This window comes from Eptatretus burgeri, chromosome 3 (genome assembly GCF_056783735.1).
Source record: "Eptatretus burgeri isolate ZD-2024b chromosome 3, Ebu_testis_v1, whole genome shotgun sequence".
Taxonomy (NCBI): Eukaryota; Metazoa; Chordata; class Myxini; order Myxiniformes; family Myxinidae; genus Eptatretus; species Eptatretus burgeri.
Genome location: NC_140963.1, coordinates 109254476 through 109275473, shown reverse-complemented (window position 1 = coordinate 109275473; position 20998 = coordinate 109254476). Strand labels below are relative to the sequence as shown.

The window sequence follows — 20998 nt, the reverse complement described above, 5'->3', positions numbered from 1 at the left end:
CCAAGAGAGGGCTGAGGGTGCAAGGCCAAAAAGGAGGCTGTGATAGCTATGGCGGGAGGCCATTGCTTTCGGCAAGTTCTCAATATTCTCTACCCCAGCAACTATAGAATTACACAAGAAGTCAAGAACGGTCGTTTTCATTCAACTCATCATACGGTGAGCCCCAGTCCTGGCAACACATGTGTTCCTGTGCTGCAGACATTTTTTCACAATGTCCACATTCGCACAAGTCTCAGCTTTCCAAGCCCACGTTGTCCTCCACAAAGTCACTATCACTGTCACTTTGTTCTTACGAAGTTGATGCAGTTTGAACATTATTTCCTCCACCACCAAAGGTGAAGGATGTTTTGTTTTCAACCTTTTCTGTCTTATCTGTTTGTCTGTGCACTGGAATCTCAAAAAGTTGTGGACGGATTCGGATTAAACTTGGTGGACAGGGTGTGTATGTGTGTGTGTGTGTGTGTGTGTGTGTGTGTGTGTGTGTGTGTGTGTGTGTGTGTGTGTGTGTGTGTGTGTGTGTGTGTGTGTGTGTGTGTGTGTGTGTGTGTCAAGGATGAATTGATTCGATTTTGGTGAAGATCTGAATCCGAATCTGGATACAAGAATTATTTAATTTCCTAAGTGATTCTACGGCATTGAGAGATAGGGCCAAAAACGATATATAACATGATACTTCAAAAATGTAATGGGCCTGATATGTTTGCGTGGATCAGACGTTATGTGGCAGAGGTATGCGCTCTATCGAGTACCCTTGTAGTACAGCTCTACTTCACTGTGTTCCGGTTTGAAAGAATATGGTTGTAATCTTGCTGAAAAATTCATTGCTACGGTGAGGAGTGTTCCAATGTGGTGGCTAAGTAACATTCTACTGGCACTGTGACATCATTTCCGTCGATGTATGGCATTGCCTCGCATCTCTCATAAATGGAACTTTTGGTCAAAATTTTTGTTCCTCTCGGCACATTGCTCAAAATATTTTGTGCATGTTTGGATAGAACATATGGAAATATCCATTAAGTGAGTATTTGTTGCTGGGTTTACTTGCACTTCAAATTTTAGGAGGGTATCAAGGTGTGGCCATTGCTGTTTGAGCGAGTGCAACAGTGTAGTGCTCATGAGAGACGAATGGCTGAAATGGCAGGTGTGTAAAAACTAGATATGAGGCGGTATAAAACTGTAAGGCCACCAACTTTTTTATGGTGAAAGAGGAGCTGGCCCTGCAGTTTTTTCCTTTCTTTCTTTCGTTCTTTCTTTCTTTCTTCACACCTAATTATGCCTGGTGTTAGCTTAATGGTTAGGGTGGCGGGCTTTGGATCCTAGGGTCCCGAATTCAAATCCCGCTCAGCTGTTGAATTAATACCAGGTGGATTTAGTCGGCCTGTCATCCTTCCAAGGTCGGCAAAATGAGTGCCAGCATGCTGGTATACTGTCGGAGTGGCAACCCGTCCGGGATTGTGCCCAATAGCCAAGGAGACTGCTTAAACAGCACCAACGCTCTGCATAGAGTATGGTCCCAATCTCCTCTCCTCCTAATTATACTGAATGACTTAGATTTTACTGCTGATTGGAGTGCAGAGTGAGATTTGGCAGTACTATCCCATAAAGGAGAACCATAGTACATGACAATGTAGGAATGATGAGAAACCAAGGAAGGCCTTAGCTCTGTACAGTACTTCAAATAAAGGGAGTGAGGGATGTAGAAGAGAGAAAGAGGAGAGGAGATCAATTACTTCCACAGCCCATTAGCTCGAGAGTAACTGGTCACCACAATGAGTTAATGGTACGTCTCCGTTCCATCTGTTGAAACCTATACACATGTGGAGATAGCAGCCAACAACAGCACGTGCACGCACGCACGCACGCACGCACGCACAGTTTTAAACTGATAGCTTTAAAGGAGAAAGAGAATTCAACTCTGTCTGGAAAAAGTGCATATTCTCTGATATAAACTGTTATTGCAAGACATACCGGCAGGGGGCACTCCAGCATTATTCTAATTGGAAATGATGTAAAGCTGGCTGTCTTCATTTCAAAATAATCCAAAAATCAAGGTTTTGTCCAGAAAAACTTAAAGTTCAACGTTTCAGCCATAGAGTGGTCTTCCTTCAAAGATGAACACAGTTCATGCGCACTCAGATCCTAAATGCCCGCCCAGAGGGAGTGAAGCAACATGATGTACTGACATGCACAATAGATTAATTATAAAAGCAAGACAACTATTATCGTTGTCTTTGTCGCTTGTTTGAAGTGCCATAGTACCTTAAGGTATTCCTATAACATTTTTTCTTTGAGCAGTGTGTAAGGCCTGTGGAGGAACATGTGTGTGTGTGTGTATATATATATATATATATACACATATACACATATACACACACATCACATGCTGGGAGAGGTCAGTCAGGTTTCATGACTTTTTTTGGTCAGGTCACATGCTATATATAGCACATGCTGGACTTGGTCAGTCAGGTTTCTTGACTGCCACTGGTAACATGCAACCCAGTGCTACCTGCCGCATGGTCGGGTAGTTGGTGACTGAACCGACTACCCTCACTGGCTCGCCAGTGGGGAGGGTGACTGTGACACTCTGAAGGACTAAAAATAACACCGACTAAAGGGTGGATGAGCTCCTTTAGGGAGCCAACAGCCATCCAGTAAGGAGATGGTGTCTCCAAAAAAACACCCATCCGGTCACACCGGTTTTTTCGGGAGTAGGTTGTAGACAGAAACCGCTCAGGGTAGTACTACCATTCTTAATTAGGAGCGTTAAAGTGGTGCCCACAACCATCTTACACTCTCTGTGTCAGGATTGCTGATCTTACTTTCTGTCTCACTCAAACTATAGATACTGGGCAAGCTTTAATATCTCTTTCTTGCAAACAAACATCACACACTTTTCAAACAAACATCACACACTTTTCAAACAAACATCGCACACTTTTCTTACTCACTCATTTTCACTCCTGACTACATTATCTCTCTTTTGTTTCTCTTTATTTAAGGCCTGGCCTCAATGAGGACTATTTAGTAACTGGCACTTTTAGCATTAAAACAAACAAAAAAAAGGACAAGAGAAAACATTAGAACACCTTTATATGAATTACAAAGACATTAGCAAACAATGGACAGTAAACGTGTGTGTGTGTGTGTGTGTGTGTGTGTGTGTGTGTGTGTGTGTGTGTGTGTGTGTGTGTGTGTGTGTGTGTGAATATATATATATATATATATATATATATATATATATATATATATATATATATATATATATATATATATATGTGTGTGTGTGTGTGTGTGTGTGTGTGTGTGAATATATATATATATATATATATATATATATATATATATATATATATATATATATATATATATATATATATATATATATATATATATATATATATATGTATATGTGTGAAGAACATATCAGCTCTGTGCTTCAGCAGAATGATTAATTTGAACTTCAGGTTATAACATGCAGGGTATATCCATCAAACTGCCCCTTCTCCCCCCCCCCCCCACCAATCTTCCCCATCATCTCTTGGGGGAGATGAACACCCAGTTTCACTTCAAAATCCTCACTCTACACTCCATTTACCCTCACAGAGATTTTTGGCCCATCATACATTGCCATGACTACCCAGACTAACCAATCCTCCACACGTAACTTTCTCATGGCCCATTGCACCACTTCCTGAGGCACCCGATCAAACACTTTCTCCAAATCCACAAATATAAAGTACAGTTGTTTATTCTTCCCCAGATATTTTTCCTGGAATTGCCCAACTGTAAAAATTGCCTCCATCGTGCCCCTTCCTGGCATGAAACCAAATTGCATTTCGTGTATATTCACACTGTCTTATCAATTTATCCACGACTCTCTCCACCACTTTCATTCCATGGTCCGACAACTTCAGACCCCTATTGTTGCTCTGAACCAAGGCATCACCCTTCCCTTTATAAATATTCACCATTACACTCTTCAACCAGTCATCTGGGACAGATGTCTCCCTTATAATTGCATTTTTCAATTTAGTGATTAAATTCACTCCAATATCATCAGATGCCTTCAGCATCTCTGCGATGATACCAGTGCTGCTCGCCGCTTTAACCATTCTTCATTTCATGGATGGCTTTCTTCACCCATTCTTTCTTTATCTCAGGTGGTCGGCCCTGCACCGGCTCTACTGCCTCCAGAATATCCCTGTTCCAATGGAGCTCCTCATTTAGTAGGTGCTCAGAGTAACTCCTCCAAGCATTTCTAATCTCCCCATGGTCAACCAGTACATTTCCCATATCATCCTTCACACATTGTTCTCCAATAAGATCCATATTTTTGACTGATCATTTGCTTTGCTATCCTAAATATCTCCCATCTACTATCTGCATTATTTATCACATATGAAAGTGAATCCTGTACTAATTTTTTAGCCTTGTAAACTTCCCTTCTTGCCAGACATTTAGCCACTAAGTATTCCTCCTCATCCCCTCTCACTTTCCAAATCCTAAACAATTTTATTTTTTCATGAATCACCATATCCACCTCATTATTCCACCACCATGTGGCCTCATGTCGAGCTGGGCCCTTCAACCAGCCACATGTCTTTACAGTAGCTCGCAGCAACCCATATTTTAAAGAGTTTCAACAACTCTCCACATCCTCTCCCACCATAGGGTCTCCAGGAAATCATTTCCAGAAGTTCCCCATATAAATGTTCCTTTACATTCTGATCTCTTAGTTTCCATACTCTTCTCCTTGGGACATAAGGTTTCTTATTTTCCCTACTCCAACTTAACTTTACATCACACACTGGCAGCTGATGTGAAAAAGCTACATTCTTCTCCACCTATTGTTTTCACATCTTTAATCAACTTCCTATCTCATCTCCTAACTAGAAAGCAGTCTATCTGGCTCTTTATACCTCCTGACTCATAAGTGATCAGTCTCCTCGACCTCCTCTTAAACATTGTGTTGCAGATGACCATATCTAAAGCGTCCACAAACTCAAGTATTCTTACACCTTCAGTGTTTCGAAATCTGAAACCTGACCCACCATGCATACCTTCATATCCTTCTGCCAATGCTCCAACATGTCCGTTCAAATCCCCTCCGATCACAACAACTTCTCTCTCACTAATCCCTGAAACAACATGTACAAGTGTGTTCCAAAACTCATCCTTCTCCTCCTCACTTTATCCTATCTGTGGGGCAAATGTTGATTCAACTGTTAATATACTCTTATCAAACAACAGCTTTAGGACTATAACTCTTGCATTTACCCTCTTAATCTCCAACACCTTCTCCACCCACTTCTCAGCCACCATAATCCCAACACTACCTGTTCCAGTCACAATCTATACAAAATTTTTACCTATCATGTCTACCTGTGACCATTCTCGCAGCACCTCCCCTCCACCTTGTTTCTTGCACACAGCACACATCCACTCTTCTGCGGCTCAAAGTTTCCGCGATCTCACCAGCTCTACCACGCAGAGTCCCAGCATTCAGACGAGCAACTCTAACACCTATCTTGTCATGCCAAGTGGGTGCTCTATGCATGACAGGTTTGCTCCCATTTGTCATTTGTACAGCCATATATTTCAAAGAAAAAGAAAGTGAGGGAACCTGAGTATAAAAGCTATCCTCCATGGTATATGCCACAGCAACCCCAGACATCAGTGTGCTGACACGACCTGATGCCGTAACACCAGCAGTCCAGTGGCCTCGTGGGTGACCCACCCCAGCCCACTTCAGGGACACCCATCCGTGCACGACATTGTACTAAAGCAGACAGGGTATTATTCGCCTGCTGATAGAGCAGCCTCCGACTACACTATGACCGAGTTCTAGCTCCTGTACTGTCAGGCGGTAAGTGTCAACTGTTAAGACACACATCCACATCCTGTACCCTCTGGACAATGCATCAACACCACCCAGTGTCACCACAGCAACTAACCCAGATTAAGGCAGGTTTTTGTGGCCAGATGCTCTTCCTAACGTCACCACAGTATCAGCTGTGGACCATGCCTTTGTCTAAAGAGACATACCCTACAAGGCAGCAGGGGGATTTGCAATCAGTTTCCTTCTCCGAGGTGGACTGCCGACCACGGCTAAAGAGCTCCACCTGCCCTAGTTGGGTTGGTGAATGCAAAAGCATGTCCTCACCTCGAGGGTACCAACTTACTCCGAGATCCTCCAGACATACACAGTGCCCTCTCCATGAGGAGGTAGTCTGGAAGTCTTGGCAAGGGTAGAGGTTATGTACCAGAAGGAAGGACTTTCACACTCGGCCTTCTTTTAGCTCACAGAGCTATCCGGCGGCCAGAGCTAAAAGCAAGGAATGGTAAACCACCACTCACCTTACTACAGCACTCGATGTATACACCTGCCCTGTGGGAAACCACCACCCCACAAAATGGTTGAATATGTAGCTCACGTGATTGTTTCTGGAATATTTGGGATTGGTCTGTTTGATGTTCCCTCCTGAATACATAGATCATGATGCTGAGAATCCAGGTTAAAACTCCGTATGCTGTGTTGATATGTGCCGCTGATGCAATGCCCTCTGTAGGTTAAGGCAGGAATTTGTAATTTGTCAGGGGGTCGGCGGTAAGTCGCCTACTCTTCACAAAGGACACCATGGGATATTTAATGTGCACCAACTGATGGTGGTAAACGGGACGCCCAGTTTAACGTCTCTCCGAGGGACGGCGCACACACATTGATGAATCACCCAACCTGCAGGACATCGGGATGACACTTTGTAGTTGGGCCGAGATTCAATCCCAGGCTCGATAGCTCAGAAGCAAGTGTGCATACCTCTGGTCCATTCTGCCATTAAAGATCCAACGGTGTCCTTCGCAAAGAGTAGGCAAGCTATCTCTGCCACCATGCCCAAATTCCTGCCCGAACCAGCAGAGGCCATTGCATCAGTGGCACAGCCATGCTCGTGGGAATTAAAAGTCCCTTATTATACTAATGTGGAATGTAAAGAAAAAGCACCGGTGGACCTAACTGAGAAGTTTTGTTCAACAGAAGCTCAGGTTTGAAACGTTTGTCACTGGGCAGCCTGAGACTATATACGTGTGCATTCTGTGTAGTCGATCCAAACCCCTGTAAATAATGCTCATTTGCACTTCATTTCATTATTCAGGTTGGAGTGCCACGGGTGAGAAGGTCACTCAAAAAATATCGAGGAACTGACTGTGGAAAGAGTGAGTTGACGTGGATTTCAGCAAAGACAGAAAGGGGCGACGGAAGGCAGCACAATGTTGAGAGTGGAACAACAATTCCATCAAAGCTCGCTGCAAGAATTCGGCAATGCTATTGGTGAGAATAATACGACCGTGCAGCGTCAATCACCAACAACTATGGCAAACCCACAACCCATCATCAACATACAGCTTCAGCTGGTGATGACAATGGATCGGCTATGGTTGCATAATGCGAGAATGGTATTCCTATAAGTTGTGGATTCATCTCTGGCTGAAGGGAGCGGTGTTAAGGATTTGAATTGTAACTTACCGGAATCTTAGCTGGTTTCACATTGCTGGAATAAAACCCAGTTGGTTTGCTAATGACCCTCAGGGGGAGGTAATCTGCCTCATGGTTTGGAGGGTATATATGGTGCCAGCCCATACTTTCTGGTTAATTCACAATTCCATAAGGACAGCCTGGGATGGGAATTAAAATGTGGGCAGTTTCACTCACATCTTCATAACTGAATCTTAATTTTAAAAATAATAATAATAATAATAATAATAATAATATAAATGATAAAAAAATAATGGAAGTGGTGATTTACCATATTCTTTCTCACTCCACCAGCCTCAAGCCTCTTAATGAACTCTGATTCAAGCATTTATGACATCAGTCCACAGAGCACATACAAGTACGTAATCAATAAGCATCAGATATGCACTGCGTGTACTCATGGCTTTTCATATTCCTCTTTGTACATGATATGCAAAGGACTCTTTATGTACCCTGGCGCTGACAGGATGGCCGAGAGGTGCGCACACTCACCTCCAAGCTGTCTCGCCTGGGTTAAAATCCCGAGCCAGTTATAAAATGTTGTCCCGGTGATTCATCGATGTGCGTGTCCTCCCTCAAATGGATGTTAAATGGTGTCCCATCTGCCAGGATACAGATCCCACGGTGTTCTTCGCGAAGAGGAGGCGAGCTATCGCCGGCACCCAAAACAAATTACAAATTCCTGCTCTAACCGGCAGAGGGCATTGTCACAGTGGCACAGCTGTGCCCTCAAACAATGATGCTACCCCGCAGCCTTGTGCCTAATAACGAACGAAGAATATACCCCGATAAGCTGAAGTACTGCACGACTGCATGTAAAAGGAAGCGTGAATGGTTTTGTTTTGATCGGAAAAGGAGGAAATGTTGTTTACATTGCACACTCATTGCTTCATGCTTTTTAATTAGCTGTGGAGACAGACGTGGTTCTAGAAAGAAGTTGTGTTTGAGTTCATGTGTTTTAAGGACCATTGATATTTCATTAATTTATTAGTGTCGCTTGAAAGGGTGTGTGTGTGTGTGTGTGTGTGTGTGTGTGTGTGTGTGTGTGTGTGTGTGTGTGTGTGTGTGTGTGTGTGTGTGTGTGTGTGTGTGTGTGTGTGTGTGTGTGTGTGTGGGGGCAGGGGGGTCACCCCTGGGTGGCCGACATTAATATTTCACCCCATTGTGTGAAGGGTACATGAATGAAGTATACCCCGGCAAACCTCTTCATCATTAAATGTTCGTCTTGTGGGAGTTGTAATCACACACACACACACACACACACACACACACACACACACACACACACACACACACACACACACACACACACACACACACACACACACACACACACACTTTAATTGCTATTGCACTTTATGAAGTATTTTGAGTCTTCTTCCACTAAAATGATAATTGTCTAAATCTCAAATCCCTCACGTAACTCGAGCATGTAACTACTGTACTACAAACCAGTGTAAAACTCTACTTTCGATTAAACTCCTGGAGTGGTCAGGTATGTAAAAATGTGTCGTTCCTCCTACCTGTGGTTTTGCAGGAACAGTTGTTTTTGTTTGCTTTTACTTGTTTGCTGGGCTCATTCATTACGTGTCTCATTGGCAATTATCCATGTTTCGAACAGTGTGATTTAGTACATGTCTACATGGGTCAATAAAGGGCAGAAAAACTTCACTATCCTCCTCTGTTTACCTCTACCATTTTAAAATCTGTTCAGGACACCATCATCTTTTACTTTTATTTCCTTTTTTTTGGTGAAATCCAATGTCACACCCTCCCTCCCTCCCTCCCTCCAAAGATACTTTCTCTGGGTGTTTCCTGTGTGACGTAGGGCAGGAAAGGGCAGGGCTCTTGTACTTTCAGAAGAGACTTCTCTTAAGGATGCACTTGTTTATTACACAGTGGTGGAACCAGTTTGAACGTGGTTTGTAAAACCAAACTGTGAACGAACATCGTCAATACACTGGCATTTACCTTATCTGCAATCACGAAGTTCTGCCTGCTAAACAGTGTGTGTGTGTGTGTGTGTGTGTGTGTGTGTGTGTGTGTGTGTGTGTGTGTGTGTGTGTGTGTGTGTGTGTGTGTGTGTGTGTGTGTGTGTGTGTGTGTGTGTGTGTGTGTGTGTGTGTGTGTGTGTGTGTGTGTGTGTGTGTTGTTTGTATCTCACTGTCTGGTAATATTCTCACCAATTGCTCTCCCACCTCTCAGGTTGGACATCCACCGCAGCAACAGCAACATGGTAAGAAGGGAGCTGGATGGGTGATTACTCATTTAAACATTGAAATAAACAAGCAATCTCACAAGCTAGAAACCAAAGCTTCGATAAAAGCAGAATAACAACAGATGCTCTGGGACACATTGAAACTGAAAGCCTGTGTGGAAGGTGGAACAGGACAGTAGAGAGGTCTGGGATTGGGAACATACATGGGGGAGCAACCCCATGTCATCCCAGGAAAACACAACAATAAACCCAAACTTAAAACATAACATTATCCAAGAGATATAACATACAAAGAGGGGAGAGAGGGATAGAGAGAGAGAGAGAGAGAATGGGAAAAGTGAAAGCAGAAGTTGAATTGAGGAACAAACATTTAATAAATAATTGAAACCTTTTTCCTCTTTAACGAAACTTCGTCCCACAGTCGGCTGAAACTGAACTCACACTCGAGCTGATCGAGCAGTTCATCGAGCGAGACCTGGAGACCATGGGTGAGTGTAAACGGGGTCTTCCTCATTCTGGGGACACTCAGTGGTGTCCGTGTTACTGAAAAACGAGTTAAATCCACGTGCGGCGGGAAATATACCGAGTGTGACGTTGTTGCGGCCACAAGACGTGGCTGTTTTCTGATCGCATTTCTGTGCTTCGTGAATTTGGCTGCCTCTTGAATTTTAAGCCTTTTAGCTATCGAAGGTTCATTGCTCGTATAAAAGGTGTTCCTTTTTAATCGGCCATGGCCGAGACCCCGAAAAGGACTTTTGGTTTGCCGATGACGTCACAAACGCCGAAACGTAACATTCATTATCGATTCTTGTCGATCGAGTAACACGTGTACCCATTCGTGTTCGCTTCCTTGAATGTGTCACCTTGACGCTTCCCTTCAATGTCCATGTCCCTCCATATGAGTTTCGAAGCTTGTGCTCTATAGCTGGTTCTTGACTCGACCTTCCGTAACCTTTCGTAACCCTACATGAGCAAAATGCACCCCTAACTCCCCGGTACAGTTTCATTAAGTGTTGGGTTTTTATTTCTCTTTCCTCCAACTCGCTCACTTCGTACAGTATTACCTAAAGATGGTAAAACATTATCAAGCCGAGTCGAGTCAAATAAATTACTTCAACACTGGATGTTGTTTTTCCGGCTTTGTGGGTAGTGATCCGTGATGCACCAATTGTGTTGCAGATATTTCCTCTTTTCGTCTGTCTCAATGTCTCAATGTCTGTCTCTGTCTCTGTCTCTCTGTCTCTCACAGCTTCGTCTAAGGATAATAACTAAAGGATGAAATTCTGGGTAATTCAACACTTAGATCCTCCTTTCGCACTTTCCTTCAACATGATCTCCCCCTGAAGGGTCATGCCTGCAATACACTAATGTTAGGTTTCCTGGCCTCGCGTATTGCTGTTGATGCTTTGGAACCGGGTTTAAAGTCCTCAGAGATGGGCTTTCTGTATCCTGTGGGTAGCCTGTTCAGATAATGCAGGCTATCCTGTGAGTAGCCCGCATTATCTCGGGTAGACAGAATGACTAGCTTTCTGGGGAAGGCTATAGTGTCGATCCGAGTTGGTAGACGGGTAGGATAATGGATCGAATCGACCACACGTTGATTGAGGTGTGATATCGGGCATTAGCCCTCTTTTTCTGCAATTAAGGGATAATGCCAGAAACAGCGAAACGTCACTCCTCTTGCTTCCCACCGCGGTTAACATACCTCAATCAACATCCTGTTGATTTCTTCTGATAATCTATGGTCATTTGACTCAACTGTTCATGCATTGTAGGGCTGGAAGGGTGGCCTAGAGGTAAACACTCGCCACTGCGCTGTCTAGCCTTGGTTTGAATATTGGCCCAGCTATAAACTCTTATCCTGTGAAAACAGGCATGGTGATTCATCAGTGTATGTGCCGTCCCTCAGATGGGCGTTAAATTGGCGTCCCGTCTGCTACAATTAGTTGGTGGATGTCAAAGATCCACGGTGGTCTTCATGATGAATCGGCGAGCTATCGCCAACACCATGGCCAGATTACAAAGTCCTGCACCCCATGCCGAGCATCCTGCGTCGTCGGAGTGACGACCCAAGATTGTGTACTCTAGCCAAAGAAATTGCATCGGCATAACTGCCACTCTGTATAGAACATGGCGGACAAGACAATATGCATTGTGAAATTGAGACGAGCAATTGCTGTTTTCGAGACCGGATACCATTTTCTCAGCTCTGAGTTTGTCCTCAATTTGTCTGCACAGGTGATGAGAGGAGAGGTGGAGTGATTGTGGACAATCCGGCCCTTCTGGCAACTATTCGAGAATCCAACCCCACCTTGTGTGGTAAAAATGAGGTAAGGGGCCAATTATGTGGGCTTGGTGTGCAGTTGGTACATTATTGTTAAGCTTACCCTTTCCTTTTATCCCAATCTGTCTTATCCTCCAAGCATGACAATCTCGAAGCAATTCCAAATGTTCTCATCAATCTTTAGTTATATTAATATAACACACAGTTACTTTGAAAACATGCACTGGGCCTTGAACACAATGTGAGCATCTAAGGTGCTGACACAAGGTGGTTGGCCAACTTGAATATCTAGTTTCACGCATGAGGAACAGTTCGCTACTGCTGTAGTCATTTCAAGAATGTCTCCACAAAACGATTTCTTCAAAGATATTTTGTCGACAACAGTATAAAAGATTTCTCGAATCTCCGTTTTTGTTCCACGTTCCGTGAAGATTTCAAGTTGCTTTCATAACTTTATAGTGCCGCGCAGATTACGTGTTAACACTGCTTTCCTAAGTTGGCTGGAAGGATGGCCTAGAGGTATGCGTACGCACCCCTGAGCTGTCTCGCCTGGGTTTGAATCTCGGCCCAGCTGCAAACTGTCGTCCTGGTATTTCACAGGGGGCCGATTCATCAATGCGAGTGCCGTCCCTCTGACGGACGTTAAACTAGGCGACCCGTCTGCCGGAATTAGTTGGTGGATGTTAAAGATCTCACGGTGTCCTTCGCGAAGAGTTGGCGAGCTATCTCCGGCACCGTGAACAAATTCCAAATTCATGCATCAACCTGCAGAGGGAATTGCCTCGGCAGCACAGCCGTGCCCTCAGCCAATTATGCTGTGTGCAGCCGTGTGCTGAATAGAAAAGAAGAAGAAAACCTGCTTCCACAAAACACTTTTATTTACTGAGTCTTTGTTACACAATTGCACAAGCAACCGTGGTTTCTGAAAATTTGGTGAGAGAAACGGTTTGACTTCAGATGACTTTTTTTCTTTAACAGATATCCCTACTCACCCTAACATCTCTATCTCCACTGAATAAGTTTGACGAAGAGGAAGAAGATGACGACAGCGATGTCCCTACACTGCAGATTTCTGACTCGGAGGGAGAAGGAGAAGAGGGAAAGGAAGTCGAGGAATCTGTACCCAAAAAGGGTATTGTTGTTTCACGCAAAAGAGGTAGGTGTCAAAAAAAAAAAATATATTTTTTAAACCAAACTAAATTACATCATGCACACGATCATATATTTCGACAGGAACTTTTGTACAGTGCATAACCTGTTTCATTCCCTAATACTTGTACTCCAAATCCTCTTGCTATTTATTTAATATCAGTCTTCTGTTTCTCAAGTACCATCCAAATATCTCCTTGAGCTTCATATTTATTTAATTAAATATAACATCCGACCTCAAGTCTCTCACACACCCTCCTCTCACCTCCCCCACCCATCTCCAGCCCCTAGATCCAACAAAACTCGACTCTACCAGTTTCTGCTTCAGATTCTACAGGACCAGAAGATGGCACACTGTGTATGGTGGGTCGACCGCTCCAAGGGGATCTTTCAGTTCAGCTCACGGAACAAAGAAGAGCTGGCGAGGACTTGGGGCCAGCGTAAAGGAAACCGTAAACCGATGACCTATCAAAAGCTGGCCCGTGCGCTACGGAATTACGAGCAGACGGGGGAGATCATCAAGGTGAAGAAGAAGCTGATGTACCAGTTTGGGTCACAAATGATGAGGCTTCTCTGAGAGAGGCCGTTGCTCTTGCCAACAGGGAGGAATTTCTTCATCGGAAGTTTTTCCCTTTGTTCGGGGAGAACTGTGACTTTGACAGACTGGCATCAATTGCTCTTGGACGTTTTATTCGCATGTATTCCTAACACTGTCTTTTACTAGTACCTACCTCCTGGGATATGGCTGCATGATCCCCCAATGATGGACATGTATGATGGGGAAATAGCCATTCGTGATCAAATTAACTTCGTTAGTCCTTGATCTTGTTCACCATCCACAGACTCAAAACGTTCATGATTCAAACAGAGAGAAAAATAATGGAGTGAGAAGCTTGTAAATAAACTTTTTTTTTTAATTATACCTTAGTCTGTTTCCTTATTTACATCCACCAAGGTGTGTACCTTTTGCTTCATCATTCTACTACTCATGGCAAGCTGTAAATATAAAGGTAAAAACCATTGGATGTCTACATTTTAGAGTAAGCATTGTAATGAGGGATCGTCTAAATAACATGTATACAAAAAGGTGGGATTCTAAACTACACTCCTCCCATTCTTCCCCCAAATTCCTTTTCTCAATCTTCAACCTCCGTTTCGCAATTTCCCCTCTTCCCTTTTGGCCGTGTGCGGCTCAAGGTTTCCCAGCTCCAGTTTCTTCTAGATATTCTTAAAAGAATGACAGATTACTGGAAGTTTGTGGAGTGTGAGTGTTAATATCCGGCAATTGCTGTGGGAAGTGATGACACAACTGTGCAATGTATTCTGGTATTTATATGATGGCGATGGAGTGTCATGCTTCGTGGAAGAGCATTGTGAAATGAAGTTTCTGGTGAAGAGAGATTAGCTCTGGATAGTTCGGTCATACGTGCATCTGATGCAGAAGTGTGCGTGAGCGGTGCAGAATATTTTAAAGTATATCCGAAGTGATGATGGACGAAGAACACACTTGTGCGAAACCAAGTGTCGGGACTCCCTTAAACATTCGTTTGGCCTGAACGGTTGAACCGCATCACCTTCGCGACGTACTGTGGGAAGTGTGGAAACCATTATTCATTTGCACCTGAAATTCAATCAAAGAAGCAGCGTTGGGGGTTCCAAATGAACTCTTATATGGTCAGAAGAGGTTGGGATAGGAAGTGCTTTCAAGCCATCCCTCCGATAATCTAGATGTGTGACCGTGTGGTTTTCTTTGTTGTATACAAAGTCGAGGCTCGTGGAGGAGCTTAAACATGGAACGGATCAGGAAGTAACAGTAGAAAGAGGGGGGGGGGCACAAACAGTAAATAGGGTTGAGGGACAAAATAGAGGGAGACTTGGAGAAACAAGGGATGTGGGGAAGAATCAGGGGTAAGAGAGGACACATGGGGTGGACAAGATGGAGTCAGAAGCAAACTCTCAGGAAGGAAAAAAAAATGGAAGCTTGGGAAGAGGTGGGCTTGGGAAGGGGGGGGGGTAGAAAAAGAATCATGGTTTTGAATGGTGGATGACCTGAGATGATGGTGAACAGCTATCTTGAAGACCAGAATGAAAAATGGAATTGAAGAGAATGTGGAAGCTTGTTCCATAGGCAGGAAAAAAAAGAGGAACAATTGAGGAGAGTTTCCATTTCTTTGGTCCATTTAAGGTACCTTCACCATTTACAGGAGTATGTTCAATTACTAATAAGCTTGGTATCGCTTGCTATCTGACAGTGTGTTGCAAATATGGTGGAGTTTTGGAAAGTGTGTGTTGCAATGATGTTGGCCGACTTCTAACTCCTCTCCCCCCGCCCCCCCCCCTTTCCCACCACCTCGACATCCATTTCCCCATCACTGCTTAGGCTCTACATGTACCCTTCCCTTCTCCCCCTCACTCTGATCTCTAAACAACCTTTTCCTTCTTTCCCAATGCCTGTCACACTCCCCCTACACTCCTATCATATTCACAACCCTTATTTTTGGAGACAAAGTCGAGGCTCGTGGAAAAGCTAGAACACAGAATGCATCAGAATGCAACAGAACAAAAGGAACAGTGGAGAGAGAGAGGGTGAAATGGCAACAACAGGGCCAAGGGACAAAATAGTTGGAGGTGAACATCAAGGGATGCAGGCACTGGTAGGAATGGGGGGTAGGGGAGAATGCAGGAGGTGGATCAGACGTAACTACCTGGGAGAGAAGGAGCAAAAACGAAGCACATGCAGACAAAAACTCCCTTCCTTTTCTCAATTTTAATTTCTCTAAGTTTTAATAAATGCTGAGGATGTTCTAGTAATGTGGTGGAGGATTGGTCAAGGAGGGAAGGATTGGTTGGGTGATTCTCTCTGGTGCGTGAATTGTACATAGGGAAAAGGCTGAGGGTGTGGGTGGCTGAGAATGGAAAGGGATGTCAACATTTCCAAAAAATTTACATTCCTGATGAATAGATTACCCCTTATGTGAATTACAAAGCAATTCTTTTATATACACGAAATCCAAATCTTGTGCATCCAACCCCTCACTCCCTACACCTACCTACCTTACTCAATCATACACAACAGTTCCTGAATTGTGTCTTTCCCACAATGAGAATGTGGAGAGGTTTCTGGCAAACCTCGACTCCGATTACACTGAACAACAAAATTTTTTTACTGGAGATGTGTAAAGTGATTTAGACTAATTTGGGTACGCTGATTTCAAAAATCATAACCGTTTTGCTGTATCACGTCAGGATTTTCAGTAACAGAAATATTCCCATTGCCTAGAAGTCAGGATTTCAATGAAATTTACAAAAATTCATTTATTCATTTATTTCATCATGAATGCTTCAAAATTATAGAAATTACAGAAAAACTCCACGAGAATGTAATTAAAAATGCTTTAGGCATTTGGCTTTGCGTTTGTGCTGCTCTGTGTCAGTTTCACGATGCAGGAACCAGCAGAAATCGCCCATCATGTTAGGGTTGTGCCGCCCTTGGTAACGCGTCTCCATGAGTGAAATCTCTTGGTGGAATCGCTCGCCGTGCTCGTCCGAGACTGCTCCCAAGTTGTCAGGGAAGAAGTTCAGGTGCTGGTGTAGGAAATGGATTTTCAGGGACATCCTGGAGCCAAGTTTCCTGAAGGACTCCAGCAGCTGCTGCACTATTTCTTCATAGTTGTCCGCGCGCTCGTTCCCCAAGAAGTTGTCCGTCACAGCTTTGAAGCTCCTCCACGCTGCCAGCTCTTTGGGGTTTAGAGTTGTCGGAAAAGTTTCGTCCTTCATAATCTGTCGGATTTGCGGTCCAACAAAGACACCAGCCTTGATCTTGGCCTCCGACAAGGTGTTGCCAAACTTTTCCTTGAGGTATAAAAACCCACGCCCATTCAGATCCATTGCCCGTACAAAACTTTTCATCAAGCCGAGCTTTATGTGGAGTGGTGGAAGGAAAACCTTGGCTGGGTCGACAAGGGTGACATGCTTCACGTTGTGTCGACCAGGTACATGCTCTTTTCGCTCTTCCCAATCTTTCTTCGTCCAGTGATTCTTGTCATCTCTGCTATCCCAGAGACAAAGGAAGCACATGTATTTCGTGTAGCCTGACTGCAGCCCTAACAACAGCGCCACCACTTTCAAGTCTCCGCAGATGTGCCAGTTGAAGTCATTGTACTTGATGGAATCAAGCAGCTACCGCATAGTCTCATAGGTCTCTGTCATGCCGAACGCGTGAGCCAGTGGGACTGATGGTTTCTCGTTGCCATTGTGGAGCAAAACAGCCTTCAAGCTGTTCTTCCCCGAGTCGATGAAGAGGCGCCAGTCTGCAGGATCGTGATCACACCCAAGTTCTTTCAACAGACCGTTGATGTCACTGCAGAATGTCATCGTGTCTTCCATCTCAAAGAACTCAGCCATGTCTCTGTGACATGCTCTGAACAAGGATATCTTGGTGTTAGGTTCAAGTAGATTCCACTGCTGCAGCCTTGATCCAAGTAGCTCTGCCTTCGCCTTTGACAGCGAGAGATCTCTTACAAGATCATTTAAGTCTCCCTGGTTCAGAAGGTGTGATTCTTGAGTGTCGGGTTCAAAAGGTTCATCATCACCATCCTCTTCACCACTGCTTACAGCTATGTTCTGATCAGCTGGAGGTGTTGGAACGGGGTTCTCGTCATCATGAGGCACAGGTTTACGAGCAGAGACGCAGTCAGCGTACTTGATGTGACCTTTATTCTTCTTGTTGAAGCCAGCGATGCTTGTGCAGCAGAAATAACAATCATCATGATGATTCTGTGGCTCACGCCATATCATGGGCACCGCAAATGGCATGCTCGTGCGCTTGCCCACCAACCACTGAGTCAAGGTTGTGTGACAGCTTGTGCAGCAGATGTGTGGTGCCCAGCTCTGTTCTTGGTCCCCCACCTTACACCCGAAGTAGTGAAAGTAGGCGGCCTTCATTTTCACTGCTGTAGATATACTTCGCTGTTGATCTTTTTTGGTATACCGACCACAGACATAACAGAAGTTGTCAGGATGATTGGTACAGGAACGCCTACTCATCTTTATCTGAAAGAAAGAAATATAACACAAGTTAACAACAATTGTACGAAATAGACATGTTAAAGACATATGTAAATTTCATTGAAATCCTGACTTCTAGGCAATGGGAATATTTCTGTTCCTGAAAATCCTGACGTGATACAGCAAAACGGTTATGATTTTTGAAATCAGCGTACCCAAATTAGTCTTAATCACTTTACACATCTCCAGTAAAAAAAAATTTTTGAAATTTGTTGTTCAGTGTTATATGACAGGGCCAGACGGAATCCGTGCGCGTGTCCTAAAAACCTGCTCCACTGCTCTTACTCATCCTCTTTCTGCTCTGATCACTCGATCAATCTCTCTGGGATAGTTTCCGTCACTCGAGAAGTTAGGCAACATCACTGCAATACACAAATATGGTTCAAAAACAGATCATCTTAAATACAGGCTTATTCACTTGCTTCCAATTATCAGCAAGGTCATGAAATCTATCATTGCAGTTAATATTATTTATTTATTTATTTATTCGTATGCAGCCTGTGGCTGCTTGGCTGCATCATTTTCTGGGGCACAGCTGTGCTACTGATGCAGTGCCCCATGTTACCAGCATATTGGTACTCATTTCACCAACCTCACAAGGATGGCAGGCAGAGTAAACCCACCTGGTGTTAATTCAACGGTTAAAACAGGGGCTTAAATTCAAGACACTAATATCTTAAACCAGCCACCCTAACCCTTAAACCAACACCAACCGTAGCAGGTGATATGAAATCTTTCATTTTCTCCAACGGCCTGATCTCAGATCACAAATTTGGTTTTCAGTCATTTAGTCATTATACAAGAGTCAGTATGAAAGTAATGCCTCTTATTTATTTCTCATCTGTACCGATGTGTGTCTGTGTCTGTGTCTGTGTCTGTGTCCTTCATAACTCCAAAACCATGAAATCATGCAGCCTGAAACTTTGCATGCACACTAAGAGAACTCCAAGGAAGTGCAAGAGTGAAAATTTGGTGTTTGGGTAAATTTAAACAACCCATTTGAAGATAAGTAATGGCCTTATTTAATTATAACCTTTATCAGGCGCATCCTTGGTCACCTCGCTGTCCCGCGATGGGGTCTTAATTCGCCATTTTTTTTGGCCTGCTCAACAATGCCTTGACTTGGAACAGGCCACAACGATTTCTTAATGATAAAGTTTTTTTTTTCCACTTTCCTCACTCATATAAATCGAATGCCTGATCATCATACCTACGAATCGTCGGATACATTGTAATGCTTATAAACGCCCGGAGATGCCAGTGTTCATGGCTATATTTAATTTCTGCGCATGCCATAACCTCTCTAATCTCTTAAATGGAACTGAATTACAAAATTTAAGCTCCATAATTGAACTTAGTAGCAATTCCAACTGCTAACAAAGTGTTCATTTGTCCAATTCAGACATTGACATTTTGGGTCTCTCTGGCAGGTGTTTAATATGATGGATCGGTGATTGCTAATTGCTTGCTAAGCCGGCAGTTCCTTATCAACCATTTTGTTGAAGTGCTTCCTTGAGTATTTAAGCCACTTGGTGAGCGCTCTTCAATATTTGCACTGTCACGAATACTGTACATCAATAAACTTGAACACAGTTCAGGGGCCACTCACCTGCGTTTGGCACTACATTGTTTTGTGGTGCATCGAACGGTTGTTCGCTCGCTGAAAATGTGCAATTTTATTTTATACCACATTTCCTTTTTTTGTACGGCAAAAAATAATACGGCAATTTTTTTTTTTTTTGTACAGCAATTTTTGAGAGAATATACCACATTTCACTTTGGCAGAGATAGATTATTAGATATATATATATATATATATATATATATATATATATATATATATATATATATATATATATATATATATATAAATTATATGTTCAGTTTTTGAAAGTTTCTTAAAATATTTCATTAGAGTGTTTGGTGAAGCCACTTGGCAAATGCTCTTCAAGCTTCGATGGCGATACCGCAGTTTGAAACCGGAGTTAGGAAAGCAAAATGAATTAAATAATGACAATGAATAAAGTGTTTTCACTTGTTCCAAAGCAATGATTTGTCACATCATGGCAGGATAGCCAAGAGGTATGCATGCTCACTCTCTAAGCTGTCTAGCTTGGGTTTGAATCCTGACCCAGCTATAAACTGTCATCCCAGTGTTTCACAGACAGGGTGATTCATCAATGTGTGTGCTGTCTCTTGGATTGACATTAAACGGGGCATCACATCGGCCAGAATCCCCCATCTCTCCCCCCTCCACACTCACCCCTCCCCCCTCTCCTCTCTCTCCCCTCTCCTTCCTCACCCCAATGCCTCTCTCACCCCGATGCCACCCCTCCCTCTCTCCCTCTCTTCCCCCCCTCTCCCTCTCTCTCCCACCACTCCCCCCTGCTCCCCACCATGCCCCCTTCCTCCCTGTTGAGAGGACTGTTAAGGACTGACAGTTTCGTTTTGAATTTAAAACTGCTTCCCCATAATGTGGCATGTACGAATCATATTCGGAGTGAGATGAACAAAGGGGTGCAAAGGTCCACTACATGTGCCAGCATGCATGCATGCAGGCAGGCCTTTGCCAGGTAGATAACATGGGTTTGAAATGCTCTCGCCCAGTTTTATATTGAACCCGGAGGTTAAAAAGAAAATGTTGCTGTTTGAAAGCGTTTTATCACCCTTCCCTTCCCCTCATGCTACCTTCCCTTTCCCTCCCCTCATGCTGCCTTCCCTTCCCTACCCCAAACACCACATTCTCTCC

At 43.7% G+C, this 20998-nt stretch overlaps 1 protein-coding gene across 2 annotated transcripts in view; it reads left to right on the top strand.

Moving 5' to 3' along the window:
• LOC147030679 (transcription factor PU.1-like) overlaps positions 1 to 14102 on the top strand; it is a 40019-nt gene extending 25917 nt beyond the window's left edge. For both annotated transcript variants that reach the window (XM_085874968.1, XM_085874967.1), the window contains exons 2-8: positions 7152 to 7327; positions 7826 to 7889; positions 9737 to 9767; positions 10171 to 10237; positions 11988 to 12079; positions 13012 to 13189; positions 13467 to 14102. In XM_085874968.1, the coding sequence (XP_085731094.1) occupies positions 7267 to 7327; positions 7826 to 7889; positions 9737 to 9767; positions 10171 to 10237; positions 11988 to 12079; positions 13012 to 13189; positions 13467 to 13759 (786 nt within the window). In that variant the 5' untranslated portion in view covers positions 7152 to 7266 and the 3' untranslated portion in view covers positions 13760 to 14102. The remainder of the gene's footprint in view (positions 1 to 7151; positions 7328 to 7825; positions 7890 to 9736; positions 9768 to 10170; positions 10238 to 11987; positions 12080 to 13011; positions 13190 to 13466) is intronic.
• The last annotated feature ends 6896 nt before the right edge of the window (positions 14103 to 20998 follow it).